The following is a 14,475-nucleotide window of genomic DNA, read 5'->3' on the forward strand; positions in this document are numbered from 1 at the left end:
TGGCTTATTACAGTTAATTCTGTTTTATTTATAACCTTTATGTACTGTACTGTTGTTAATTTGCAGCATTGGTTTGTAATCCCAGGTATTTTAGTGAAGGAGATGTGAAAATAGGGTAAGGTTGGGGTAAAGTTGGAGGTCGGGGAACCAATTAGAATTTTTCCCATTAGTTCTTAAGTATGGCTATCGCGATTTTGGCTATGGCGGGTCGCCTAGGGTACCAATAACTCGTGACAGCCAAGGGTTGACTGTACTATAAATCAATATTTATGCAAAACAGAAGTCTGTCAAGATGTGTGGATGATCTGAAGGGGAAATATTCGCTAACTTTGGAAGGTTTTAGTTCTGAAACCTTATCTTTTATTAATAGTTATATTAGGCACAATTTTCTGGCCAGATTTCACCTATATAGTGATAAAAAGTATAGCATTTTCCAAGTACGAGTGCTGATTCGGTGACTCGTCACATCACTGGTACCAGGTATGTTTCTCTGCTCACAAATACAGTATTTATCTTTAATATCACGCATCAGAGACAAACATTAGAGATGGGGGTGAGGGATATGCCATACGTGTGAAGTAGACGTTGCAATGAAATGAAATACCGTATAAGGTCTGTTCAGAAAGTATCTGACCTTAGGCTCCCCCAAAAATAAACAGCTAATCTGTTGAGCTAGGATACTAATCCCCTTCAAAATAGGCTCATTCTGACTTGACACACACAGCCCAGAGTCCTTTCCACTGTCTGAAACATTTTTCAAAGTCAGTTTTCGGTATCTCCTGCAGGTGTTTCATAGCATTCATCATGATCTTTCGGATAAGCGTTACTCTAGACATTTTGAGGTGTGCATATTGCTATCCAGACTTTCTGAAGACTGTTATCATTGGAGATGAGACCTGGGTGTACTGATACAACCCAGAAACTAAAACAGTGTTGTCCCAGTGAATGCATGCAGGGTCGCCTCGGCCAAAAAAGTGTGACATGCCTGCAGCAAGGCACGTCACACTTTAAGTAGTTTTTTTACTACCGTGGTATAGAATTTTGCATCATGAATATACACCAGAAGGTCAAACTGTCAACAAACATTACTACTGCAGCTTGACATTATCCACTGTCTTCGTGACATAGTTTGGAAAGCAGCAAGTTGGAAGATGCACCATGACAATGCCCCTGCCCATTCTTCTCAACTGATTCCGGAATTTTTGGCCAAGCACAACATCCTGCAGGTTCGGCAGGTTCCCTATATACCAGACATGGCTCCGTGTGACTTATGTTTATTCCCCTAGCTCAGAACTCTGCTGAAGGGTTCCCGTTCCCAATTTGAGACAAGGAAAAAGATCATGACGAATGCAACAAAGCACCTGCAGGAGATACAGAAAACTGACTTTGGAAAATGATTAAGGCAGTGGAAAGAACACTGGGCTATGTGTGTCAAGTAAGAAGGGGCCTACTTCGCTACTTTGAGAAAGATTAGTGTCCTAGCTCAACAGGCTGACTATTTATATTTTCAAAGCCTAAGGTTGGATAAGATGAACCTTTGTCCCAAACTTAACAGGGCTATCTGTAACACATGCTGGGTGTTTTGGCTGCCATACTCTATGAGAAAAAAATAAAGATAATAATAAAAATAAAAATAAAGGTGGGGTGTGGGAGATGAGGTCCAGCCCCCCCCCTTCTCTTTTTCTTTTTTTTAAATTCTGTATAATGTCTATAACATGGGTAATGGTTCATCTTCCCTTATCACCTAAGAAATTATTAATGGTCAACAGAGAATGCAGTACTACTCAAAAATAAATAACACTATAATTTTCTTTATTTCTGCAAGATATTGACAATATATCCCTATTAAGTACAGGCAAACCCCAAGATACGATATCCTGGCATAGCAATGGGGGCAGAAATATCACCCTACCCTGCCAAACAATGGTCAAACCCTGGTAAAACTTTTTTTTTTCCTCCAAATTTCGATGAAATTTTACACTTAAATTTTGTTTAAGTTTATTTATAAACTGATTTACGACAGATTAATGTGGTTTAGTCACAGGTGGGGTGAACATTGTCATTTTGGGGAATAGTTTACTATGTTTAATTTCTGCCAGACATTTTTGATGATTATCAGATTTTATTTTTGGGTTTAGGTAAGTTATAAAATGCTTTTAGGCTTAGTTTAGCTTATTTTAAAGCTATCTGAGGGTTTAGGTTAGCTTGAAACTTGTTTTTGGACTCGTTTGGGTGGGTTTAGGACTTGGTTGGCGGGGAAACCCAAGGCTCAAAAAGCATCCCTATACAGTATACTTGGACCTTCAATTATGCGCAAACATGGTCGACAATGCACACCGCATTTTTGAAAATGCGCATAATTCAAACACTATAAACAATGCAATAAATAGAATATGGTCGATATCCTCCCCAGTCGGCATTTTTTCACCACATTTTACTCATATTTTTATACACACATTCACATTTTACAGACTTGTATAGTACTGTATTTCTTCTATCTATATATTGCCAGACGCCTCAATCCCGTACGGGGTGGCCACAAACAAATCACCTACACGTTGCCCTGTCCCCCGCCATTTCACTGCCCTGCTCCCAACTCACACCCCCCGCTCTCATATACCTCTCCACTCCATCCCTCCATCTCATCCTCGGCCTCCCCCTCTCTCTATCCCCCTCCACATCACTCACATACACTCTCCTCATCAGTCTTTCACCCTCCGTCCTCTCCACATGGCCAAACCACCTCAGTGTGTTCCTCATAACGCTTCCTATCTCATCCACATCCACACCACAACGCTCCTTTATATCCTCATTTGTCAGCCTGTCTCTCCATGTGACTCCACAGGCTCCTCTTAAATAACTCATTTTCAAAAAGTTAATCATAGTAAAGAAGAAGAAAAAAAAAGTCAATTGTTGCATTCGAGTATATTTGTTACAAAAAGTTATCCACAGTAAAAAAAAAAAAAAAAAAAAAAAAAAAAAAAGTCAACTACTGCATTCATATATATTTGTTACAAAAAGTTAACCCTAGTAAATAAAAATAAAAAAAAAAGTCAAATGTTACATTCGTGTTACAAAAAGTTAACCATACTGTAGTAAATAATAATGATAAAAAAAAAAAAAAGTCAAATGTTCCATTTGCATCACAAAAAGTTAACCATAGTAGATAAGGAATAAAAAAAAAAAAAAAAAGTCAAATGTTGCATTCGTGTTACAAAAAGTTAACCATAGTAAATAATAATAAGGAAAAAAAAAAAAAAAAAAAAAGGTCAACTGTTGCATTCGTGGTCTGGCAGGACTGGGTGGGGCTACTGGGGCCCCACGGAGCTTTGATCGTCGTCATTTTCGCTGTCGCTGTTGTCCACAGAAATCCCTTCACATTCTTGCTGGGCAGCTACTTCACTCACAAATCCCTCAAAATCCAGTTCAGAGACATCATCATCAGAGTCCATAGGGTTGTTGGTTGACTAAAATGTCCAGCTTTCTGTGCATATTATCTTAAATTTCCTATCTATCTATTGCCAGACACCACAATCCCGCAAAGGGTAGCCATTTGACACTGAGTTAGTTGTTTTACAGGGAGGGGCACCAACCCTCCACCAACCCACTTGTTGACACGTAGGGAGCATGTATGGTTTGGTTATATGGTTACCACCCAGCGTTGTAAATGGTTTCTTGGCTTCCAGGAAACCATTTGGCTTGTCACTCAATGTAAAGCCACCTATAAAGGAAAGAAAAGGAATAAGAAGTGACAGGAAAGATAGGAGAAATTGGAAGAGAGGAGGGCAGGCACAGAAAAAGAAAATTTCCTGCTTTTAGAAAATTACTGTTACATAAATTATGATAAATTAGTAAAATTATGAATAATCCAAACAAAATGAAATACCAAACTGTCTGGTCACCTTGAGCTTTCCATCCGCCTCGTAAATCAGTACGGAATGTACCTGGATTGGCTCGGTCTTCCCAGACGTGCCCGCCCGGTTTAAAAATAAGTGCACAATATGAAAACTATTTTATCGTATTTTTTGGGATGGCGCCCGCATAACTAGCACATCGCACTATTCAAATGCACATTCATCAAGGGAATCTACTCGAGATACGATATCCAGCCTAGTGATGGGTTTTTACTTAACCAATTGCATCGTTAAGCCAAGGAATGCCTTTTAACCAGGCAGGAACTGTAAGCACTACCATTAACTGACATGATTTGTGAAAAGTTTGGCTTACTGAAATTTAAAGAAAAATTAAGAAACTTCTGCAAGTAAACCTTTAAGATTCTATCATCCTCCCTTTCATCCCACTTTCCCCCCACAATATACCATATATAAATACCAACCATATCTTATAACTTCTGTACTTGGCAAGTCAAGGTCTCTTATCTCTCATATTGCTGCCAGGCCTCAACCCAAGATAAAAGTACACTACACACCCTCCTCCATCACCATTATCTCCAGATCTTGGCTTCACATGTGTTGGACAACCAGTGGTGTCTCGCAGTCATGTGTTATCTTCAAAAGGCGTTATCAAGTGTAGTGTATAGTACTGTAGACGAGGATGTTTACACTTTTTTTTTTTGTGTGTGTGTGTGTCTGACTCAGGGCATAAGCTTCACAGGACGCTCCCAAGGCCCAGTAGCTCTCCTGCATACCATGCACCTCCACATGTACCTTGTTAAATATGCATAAATTTTCAAAACAGATATGTAAGACAGTCAAGAAGGATATTTCTATATGCCTGATATTGATGAATTTTCTTGTCAAGCATGCAGTACCATACCATCAAGGAGTTTCTCTTTTTTAAGAACATGGTAGCAAAAAGGATACATCTGTTTGTCTATTGTTGATCATATTCCAGCCTAATAGACTTCTTCAGCTACCGCAAATTGACTTAGGACCTCCCCCCATCCATCCATCATCCAATCCCATGTTGCCACATCAGGAGCACAGGAGCCTGGGGCCACGCAAGTCGGTCCCGGCATTTAAGATGAGAGTGACCAGCCTCACTCATTCTTGAGTGGCATTACGTGAGCAATAAACCCCAACCACCCCTTGGATATAAACCTTCACTGGCTCAATCCGATTGGAGCGCCGTTATTACCCACTAAACTACCAGGCGCCAAAATTCTGTTATATAATTACCACCCAGCATAGTAAGTAGTTTCCTGGTGTACAGGAAACCAATTGGCTTGTCACTCAGTGTAGAGTCACCCACAGGCAGAAGGAAGAGGAAAGAATGACGGAAAGACCAAAGAGGGAGTGTAAAGTCACCCGCAGGCAGTAGAAAGACAAAAGAATGAAGGAAAGACAGAAGAGGATGGATGGAAAGAAGGATGGAGGAAAGGAAAGAGCTGACACCCAAGAGCAGCACTACATCAAGTGAGTGGATGGTGAGTGCCCCCACCTACCACAACCTCCCCCCACAAGGTATTAAAAAACACAGAAATCATAGTATATCACGATGTTTGTTCACGAAATGCCATTCAATAATATAAAATCATGTTTCCCTTGTTTTCCAGGATCAGTTGGATGCGTTTTGGCATGGAATCACTTAGATCTCTAAAGTAATCTAATGACATTTCTTTGCACCAAACATTTGTCAGTTCAGTCTTGAGGTTGTCCAAATTGGGTGTCTTCTTCTCTGCCATGATTTTCATCTTTGGCCAACAGTTTTCTGTCAGATTTAGGTCCAGACTTTTGCCAGGCCAGTCCAGGACCTCAATCCGATTATCCTGAAGCCATTTTGTCACCTTTCTTGACTTGTGACATGGAGCTGAATCATGCATGAAAAAGTCACACCCATGAACAGCAAAAATGTTTAACAAATGATCTTTCAGAACTTGAATGTACCGGCCACCATTCATCATCAAGTTCTTAGGAAGAAAGTAGAAGCCTCCCCTTCCCATTTCACCTGAGAAACACTTCATACCATTATTGATTGTGGGTGCTTAACAGTCAGCACCATGTAAGCAGGGTCATATAGTCTACGGAAGGCAGGGTGACAAACCTTGGCAGAACGCACCTGGAACACTTGAAATGTGCTTTCATCGGAAAACATAACTTTTCTCCATTCATTCAATGTCCAGTATGCATACTTCTTGGCAAACTGAATGTGCTGCTTCTTCATGCAGTCAGTGAGAAGCGGTTTCTTGACTGTGGTGCGGCTTGGCAAACCCAGCTCCTTCTGCAAGCGGTGTTGGATAGTTCAAATTGAGATGTCTTGTAACAGGTGGGGATGCATTCCCTTAAATTCTGCTGATGTCAGTCGAGGATTCTTGACTACTTCCCTCTTTAGAAGCGTATCTGTACCTCTGGAAGTCGTCCTCGTCTTTTCACCGCCACGCTTGTGCATCAGGTGGCAGGCCGCACACTGCAGCAAGAATCTTCATGACAGTCGACTTTGCATGTCCAGTACATTCACAAATTGTGCTGATAGGGACATTATCCTGCCTCCATGCAATGATACAGACCCTCTCATCCCTTGAGCTGTACTTTCCAGGCATGACAACTCAACTCTAGGAAAATAACAGGGAAAACAGTAATGCACATGAAAAAATAGAGAAGTGCAAGCTCGGAGCGACGGGAACATATACTCCCACTCTCACTTCTGGGCAAGCACTTGACATGCTGAGTATTTCACTACCTACCACCAACACCAGAGAAGTTGCAAGTTACTTCTTGCCCCCAAAATTCACTTGGTAGAGGTGGAAACACAAAGCAAAGACAGATAACTCTCCCATAGGTATTGTGTGTGTGTAGGTCCTAAGTCAATATGCAGTGGGTGTATGTTCATGCTTGTTCAATTCCAGAGTTACTATAAAAACCTGCATCACACTTATACCATACACATGCTGTACTAACATTTGGTCAGTACTGTAAAGGTAGGCTATATACAGCACATATTCAGGTACAATAATAAACTGGGGCAGCTACTGTATGTCATTACTGTAATGTTATTTTTGCTTCTACAATTACTCTTCAGCTTAGAATAAATCCCCATGTAATGAACAATTTACAATGTCCAATTATTATCTTATGCATAACTTTTTATATTACATTCCAGCTAACCCCAGATAATGACATTCAACTAAGGACAGACCTCCCCCCCACCTCACAATAAAGTAAAATATGGAGGGACTATACAATACAGAAGTACAAGACCTAAAAGTTTTATATATTTTCACAAGTCTTGCTTCCATGCAGGTATTCCCAAGTGTGGTAATTTATCAACACTGAAATCCATGCTTTCTTTTGAAAGTGAAGTAAGTTTGTTAGCAAGATAACTGACAGTTGGCTGCATCACGCGCTTCTTGCTGCACTCTACCTCAACCTTCACAAGTGCTTTTATCTTATCCAGTCTCTTACTTTGCTCTTCTTTCTGCCTCTCTTCAGTTTTCTTCCATTCTTTTCGGGTTTTTATGTAGGCCTTGTCCCGCCTAATAAATTCTTTTCTAGCTTGAATGTTGTACAGTTGTTTCTTGGACTCAACTTCTGCTAGTATTTTTGCCATTTCTGCTTCCCTCTGGCATTGTTTCCACTGCCGGTACTCTTCAAGTTGCCTTGCAATGATTTTCCTCTCTTTAGCAGTGAATCCCGCATATATCTGTTGCTGTGGTGAACAAAAGTGACTCCTGATATTTACTGCATTTTTTATCACCCCCAGAGATTTTGTTTCTTCTTGTATAGTGCTTTTCTTGGCCTTCTTCCACTCATCTAACTTATGAAACCTCTCCTCACGTTCTCTTTCCAACCTTGCTTCCTTCCTTTTAACAACTTCCATCATTTTACTTTCCTTTTCCTGTGTGTCCTTCATTGCTGCTTCTTCCTTTTCCCTCTTTTGCCTCTTCTTTTCACTCCTCCACTGATACAGCTGATTTCTCACAGCAGCTTTCTCCTTCAAAAATAACTCATATTTTGCTGCATGTTCTTGAATTTCCACCTCCATTTTATGGCGGAGCACTTTCTGCCACTCTTCCAATCGCCTATCCTCCTGGCTGTACTTGCGGTGGATTCTGATGAAATGGGAATTGTCTTTAGCCTCCCATGAATGGTGGAACTGTGGTATTAAAACCAACGATGAACCTTTTACACCATTTTCTTTACTTTTCTGGAAAAGTTTCCCCTCACCCTGTCCACTATTGGTATTATCACAAACTAGCTTTATGTCTGCACTGCTTTCTGGCATTTCCACTGCCGCTTCTGTACAAACAACCTCTTTCTCTTTACCTAATGTAAGAACAGTATCACAAACACCAGTTTCTTTTGGGCTTTCAAATTTTCCTGTTTTAACTTTGAAATCACCAGTTTTATGAGGATATGATTTTCTACAAATTTCTTTCACTGCTTTCCCTGACAATTTATTGGTAATATCACAAACTTCACTAATATCTTGGGTTTGGATTCTCTCTGTTTTAATTTTGAAACCACTTTCATGAGGGTTTGAATTTTTATGTCTCCTGATTTTTCTATTTCCAGGCTGGCTGCTTTTATAATATTTTTCACTTGATTCCTCACTGACAATTTCCTTCAAAGCTTTGATATCCTTTAACAATTCCATTTCCTCCTTTGCTAGGCTATCATAAACCTTCCTTCCTTCCTCCTTTAGAGTCTGTATGGCCTTCTTAACCCTTGCAACTTGGCTGGTTATTAATGTTACTTCATCAATGCCAACTGTCTGCCTGGGAGTGATTCCCAGGACATCAATATTGCCTTTAAGCTCACCAATCTCCAGTACCACCTCTTGTATATCCTCCATAATTGCTGTATCTTTAGAAGTGCATACACAATATATGAGTTTAGTCTAACGGCTATGAAGAGTATTCTGGCACTTCCTAGTTCCATGGTTATCTGCAACCAAACCATTTCCTGGTACCAAAATACAGTAATTCATTTCACACTAAATTTGCTCTCTACTAATAATAGGCTTGGGAAAATAAAATGGTGACAGGTGAAGGTTATTTTGGACTATAGGGAGCTAATGTTGCACTTCCTGCCTTTATGGTTGCCAAGGGAACCACTTGCAGAACCATTTTTTGCCGCACTACTATTATACTACCACTCTCATAACATGCCCTCCCACACTCTTCATTCTTAATTTATCGGGCGTCCATCAATATTCTGGACACTTCCACAACAGGTACAATTATGGTCCTGGTGGATGATTTCATATATATGCGAGCCATTATATGCTGGGTATTAGAGAAAACGGGAAAAATACCCCTCCGACCAGGCATACTTGGGCGTGAAAAACCTTACAGTCCTCAACATACACGCCTTTTTCTGGTCTAAATTACAAACTTTTGGCATTTAGGGTATCATGATCGAACTCGGCAATTACTCTGGAGCCACAGACATGCGCAAGTGGTGGATGATAAAGTACATTAACAAGGACACGATAGGAAATCTGTAAATAACTCACCCAGGTTGTGCGAGGCTCTGATCAGCTGCCAGTGAGTGAGGGAGCAAGAGTCCAAACGCCAGAAATAGCTTATTTTTAATTTTTTCTGACTGCTTCACCCACAACCCATATTTCATTTCCTAGTCTGCTCAGAGCGTGGAAAACCGTATTTCTGCTATAGCGACTAAGATGTGACCGAGTTCATAAGACAAAGTATTGCAGTTTCGCATGAGTTAGGAGGAACGTTGTTTAGGTGGTGGCGAGCATATCCAATCACTTGATGTTGTACTGCCTACTTCTTCCTTCACCTTTATCATTCTTTTCATGTACTGCCCTTCTCTCTTCCTATTTCCATCATCTTTCCAGTCATACACTTCTTTCCATTTCAGGTGGATTTACATTGAGTGACAAGCCAAATGGTATGTGGTAGGTGGGGGCGCTCACCATCCACTCACTCGATGTAGCGCTGCTCTCAGGTGTCTGCCCATTCTTCTCGTCTATCTTTCCTTCCATCCTCTTCTACCTTTTCTTCAGTCTTTCTTCGTCCTTCTGTCTACGGGTGACTTTACACTCCCTCTTCTGTCTTTCCTTTATTTTTATCCCTTCCTTCTGACTGTGGGTGACCCTACACTGAGTGACAAGCCAAATGGTTTCCTGTACACCACCATTTACTACGCTGGGTGGTAACCATATAACCAGATTTTGGCGCCTGGTGATTTAGTGAGCAATTACGGCGCATGAATCGGATTGAGCCGGTGAAGATTTATATCCAAGAGGGGGTTGGGATTTATTGCTTACGTAATGCCACTCGGGGATGAGTGAGGCTGGTCACTCATCTTAAATGTCATGACCAACTTGCCTAGCCCCGGGCTCCTACGCTCCTCATGATGAATGAATGAATGACAAGCCTAATGGTTTCCTGTAAGCAAGGAAACCATTTACAACGCTGGGTGGTAACCATAGAACCAACCCACACGTTTTCGTCACGTCAACAAGTGCGTTGGCGAAGGATTAGTGCCCCTCCCCGCAAAACCAACAACTTAAAGACAAACGCCCACATTTATGGCGTGTGGCTATAGATAGACAGATGGGTAGTTAATCAAAATTAATTCTGTTCCTCCCTCTGTACTGCAAATACTCCAAACCACTGCTAGGAAATGAACTAAAGAAGCTGTAATGTTAGGTGTTTTTAGGTCGGCTTCCCGTCCTAACAACACCTACGGTTTAACTGGGCTCCCTTTCTAGGCTGGAGCTAAGATACAATGTGAGAGGAACAGGGGGGGGAAAAAAAAACTCTGGACAACTACCTTACACGTATATTACCAAATTCTCTAATACAGGACAGAAACAATCTCACAGGACTCTATACGAAAGTCATGGCTCGGACTGGCAGATAGATTACGGGTATCACGCAGGATACCGGCAGTCTTGAGAGTGCAAGACAGACACTGTAAGTGGAGATGGAATTACACTTTTTTCTCGGGCTGCATATACTTCACAGTTATAATGGTCATGTCCCGTGTTACACAGAGTGGAGTTATGATGGTTAGGCACTGTTACTAGCGTTTGTGTCCTGTTTCACACTCAGTGGAGTTAGAATAGTTAGCCACTGTCACTAGCGTTCTAAACACTGGCTGTCAGTTCTCACTTTCACTCTACGGGCATTTGCATCACAGTCACGGTAGGTGTATAGGGCAAGAGATCGGGCCGACTGGGGGGGGCGGCGAATCACAGGCATATCCCGGCATCGGTAGAGTCCCTTCAGGCGTCCTCTCGTCTAGGGGCCACGGGACTATGCTTAGGGGCATCGTTCTCCATTGTGGGATGTGATCGGGCATGGTGAAAGGCCCCACACTGGTGCGGCTGGGCACAGGGGTTTGGCCCTCAGGACTGAGGCCGAACAGCCTCTGCAGGTGCCAAGTGCAGGAAGGGTGCCACTCCTCCTTGGGACTGGAGAGGTCGCACCTCGGGGTACTAGGGAAGTTGCTGAGAGCCCATCTACTGCGGTCTCCTTCCCCTTGCTTTGCCGTCAGGGTAGGGCTGCGGCCTTGCCTACGGTAGGAGTCCAACAGGCGTTGGTCTCCCTCTGGTGCCGGCTGGATGGAGTGCAACCCTGGGGATAAAACAGGGCCTCTCCACCAGTCCTCTATAAGGAGGTTCTCCTTCTGAGGGCTGTCTCAGCTGGGGAGTTGGAGGTGGGACCTACTCTGCCACTGGTGGGGCGGCTCGAGCAGGGGTTGCCCTCGGGTTGTGAAGTCAAAGGGGACGAGGGACTTTTATGTCGTCCTTCCCTGGCGTGGTTACCAGCCATTGCTGAGGCCCCTTCAGCAATGGGAGGACGGCTACAGGTTGTCCCTTTCCCATCGGTGCGGCAACTGGCAGTCACTGCAGACCAACTTCCTGACGGGACCGCAGATGAAGTGCAGCTACCGGCCATCTCCGAAATCCCATATAAGGGGCAACGTGTAGGCGAGGGGCGGCTACAGGCCCTCCCCTGTCTAATGGTGTGGTTGCCAGCCGTCACCGGTGTCGTGCCCCTCGAGGCAACTGCAGGAGAGAGGGCATATCTTTCTCTCCCCAGGTGTGGCTGCCGGCCGTCACGGGTTCTGCAGGGGTGGGTGGGCAGCACTATGAGTGGCTACAGGCCATCTCTTTATGTGGACGGCTATTGGTCATCGCTTGTATGTGTGGCTACCGGCCATCACTGTTGCACAGCTGCAGGCCATTGTTTGTGCATGGCTACAGGCCGTTGCTTTTACTGCGCAGCTACAGGCTATCTCTTTAGCTGTGCATCCACCGGCCATTACTGCGGTGCTGCCTGGAGCTAAGTTGGTAGCTCCACCCCGATCCTGGCAAGAGCTGGCTCGGTTGGAGGGTAATGCACCCGGACTGAGATGTTCACACTGGGTGCACTCTGTGGAATAGGGTTGCGCAGCCATATGAGACGTATGCCCATATTGCACGGACGTTGCACGTGCCCTACCTACCCCTCCACTGTCGCCTCCTGGGGGTGTTGTGATGCCCCCGGTTGCCACGGCTGCTATTTCAGAAGCTATATTAATTTTGCTGGAAAAGTGTAAAGTATCTTGGCTGTATGTACAAACTCCTGAGCAACTTTTATATAAGTACTCTTGCATGAATTTAATACAAACACAAGGTTGGCAGGAGTCCTCATAGAGCGACTGTGGACATAAACTCCACAGGCACAAGGACCACTGGCTGCCTTGTGAACTTAATCTCTCTTCATGAAAAAGTTGGAAACAATAAGTCGTTACCAGTGATGGGTCCGTTAATGGCACCAAGTCTGGATGTGGGACATTCATTAAGGATTATGAATCTCCCACACTGTACATGGACACCGTTATCTCAAAAAGACTCCCTGACTGTCTTTACAGGTGCAGAGTTGTACTCGATAGAAGAGGGACTTAGTTGTGTAGTATCTTCATCTGCGGAGGTCTATCTTTTTATTGACAGTCAGAGAGCTCAATATGAGTTACTCTACTACTCCCATAGATTGTGATTAGTCAACAGATGTCTGTCAACCATCCAGTGTACTGAAAGTACAGCTCACAACTCCACTTCACGTGTGAAATACCCACCATAGAGGCAAAACACCGCCGAGACATCGTGACCCCCACTCCAGGAGGAGACCACAGAGGGGCTTTGAGGGCACACGCACTATCCAGGCAGTATGGGTAAATGTCCCCTACTACCTTGCTCCCTTATTTCCCACAACAGACCCAGCGCGAGGTACTCAGTGTGAGGGCATTACCCTCCAGCCGGACCAGCCCTCGCCAGGTTTGGGGTGGGGCTGAAGATTCAGTCCCAAGCAGCACCCCTGTGATAGCCTCTAGCCACACAATAAAAGAGACAGCCTCTAGCCACTCAAAACAAGTGATGGCCTCTAGCTGCACACACAATGTGATGGCCTCTAGCCGCACAATAAAAGAGACGGCCTCTAGCTGCTCAAGTGCTGCCAACCCCCCCTCTCCTGCAGAAACCGGAGATGGCCTCCAACCACACTCAGGGAGAGTAAAGGTATGCCCCCTCTCCTTCTGCATCTGCCTCCGGGAGTAGGAGACCAGTGACAGCCTCCAGTCGCACCAGCAGGCAGGTGACGGCCTCCAGACGCACCTCGACTGCACGTCACTCCTCGTGCAGGACACCAGTGACAGGCTCTAGCCGCACCTGTGGTCAGGTGACGGCCTCCGCCCACGGTCCTGTTAAGAAGTCAAGCCCCATTGACAGCCTCTAGCCGCACTGACAGGGAAGGGACGGCCTCTAGCTGCCCTCCCCCTGTTGCCCACGGGACCTTGGCAATGGCCTCTAGCTGCACCAGGGAGAGACACCACCACCAAAGCCTCTCACCCCATAAGACTTCCCTGGCGGAGGACAACCCTTGCTCAGCTCACCCCTCCTGTAGCTGAGCAGGATGTTCCTCCGCTTCTCTCCACAGTGGCAGCCCCCAGAAGGAGCCTTCCTGCCCGGAAGTGTGGCGAGGTCTCGTGCTGTCCCCAAGAGTGTGTGCCATCCAGCTGGCGCCTGTGGGAGATGACCAGCTGACAGATTCCCGCTGAAGGCGACGCCACAGCCTGACCCTGATGGCGGTCCAACGGGAGGGACACTGCAAACGCTGGACTCCCTGCAGTGCCCCTGTAACCTCGGGGCGTGATCTCCCCAGCCCTAGACGACGGTGATCTCTACCCCAGGGTGGACGCAGACAAGCGCGCCTACTCCCACCATGCCCAACCACAGCCCACAGCAGATTATGTCATCTTTGAGGGTCATCCCATGGCCCTTGAGAGAAGGGACACCAGACGGGACCCCTCCAACACCTGGCTGACACCTGGGGACCACCCAGCTCCTGCAGCCTAGCCAGAATCTCCCAGCCTGCCCAGTGTAACAATGACTGCCCAGTACATATTGTGACTATAGTGCTTATGTTGTATACAGTGCTGAACTAATGCCCAAGTGACTGCATAGTGCACCGTGTGTCTCTATATTCATATTGAGTATTGTGTCTTACTAGTGCTCCTACCATTGCATAGTATACAGCAAGACACTTGTATTCAGATTGGTACT

At 44.6% G+C, this 14,475-nt stretch overlaps 2 protein-coding genes across 3 annotated transcripts in view; both read right to left on the reverse strand.

The window, feature by feature from the left end:
• lost (methenyltetrahydrofolate synthase domain-containing protein lost) overlaps positions 1-9,439 on the reverse strand; it is a 328,112-nt gene extending 318,673 nt beyond the window's left edge. For both annotated transcript variants that reach the window (XM_080274442.1, XM_080274441.1), the window contains exon 1: positions 9,415-9,439. The gene's annotated coding sequence lies outside the window, so the exon portion shown is untranslated. The remainder of the gene's footprint in view (positions 1-9,414) is intronic.
• LOC145401921 (uncharacterized) lies at positions 7,177-11,704 on the reverse strand. Its single transcript, XM_080274027.1, has 4 exons — positions 11,600-11,704; positions 11,102-11,489; positions 8,499-8,756; positions 7,177-8,222 (listed from the first exon to the last, which is right to left on the reverse strand). The coding sequence occupies exons 1-4, from the start codon at positions 11,702-11,704 to the stop codon at positions 7,177-7,179; spliced, it is 1,797 nt and encodes a 598-aa protein (XP_080130153.1).
• Between the last annotated feature and the right edge of the window lie 2,771 nt (positions 11,705-14,475).

Source organism: Coenobita brevimanus, chromosome 57 (assembly GCF_032717465.1).
Source record: "Coenobita brevimanus isolate Jiangsu-jjx chromosome 57, ASM3271746v2, whole genome shotgun sequence".
NCBI classification, from domain to species: domain Eukaryota; kingdom Metazoa; phylum Arthropoda; class Malacostraca; order Decapoda; family Coenobitidae; genus Coenobita; species Coenobita brevimanus.

Excerpts from the sequence above, each read along its gene's own strand:
- LOC145401921 (XM_080274027.1), bottom strand. The coding sequence starts at position 11,704 with ATGGCTGGTAACCACGCCAGGGAAGGACGACATAAAAGTCCCTCGTCC. Across the intron at positions 8,757-11,101 it reads TTCGCCGCCCCCCCCAGTCG|CAATTATGGAGGATATACAA; the intron begins GCCCGATCTCTT and ends CTAAAGATACAG. Across the intron at positions 8,223-8,498 it reads AATTGTCAGTGAGGAATCAA|GTAAAGAGAAAGAGGTTGTT; the intron begins GTGAAAAATATT and ends TTCTTACATTAG.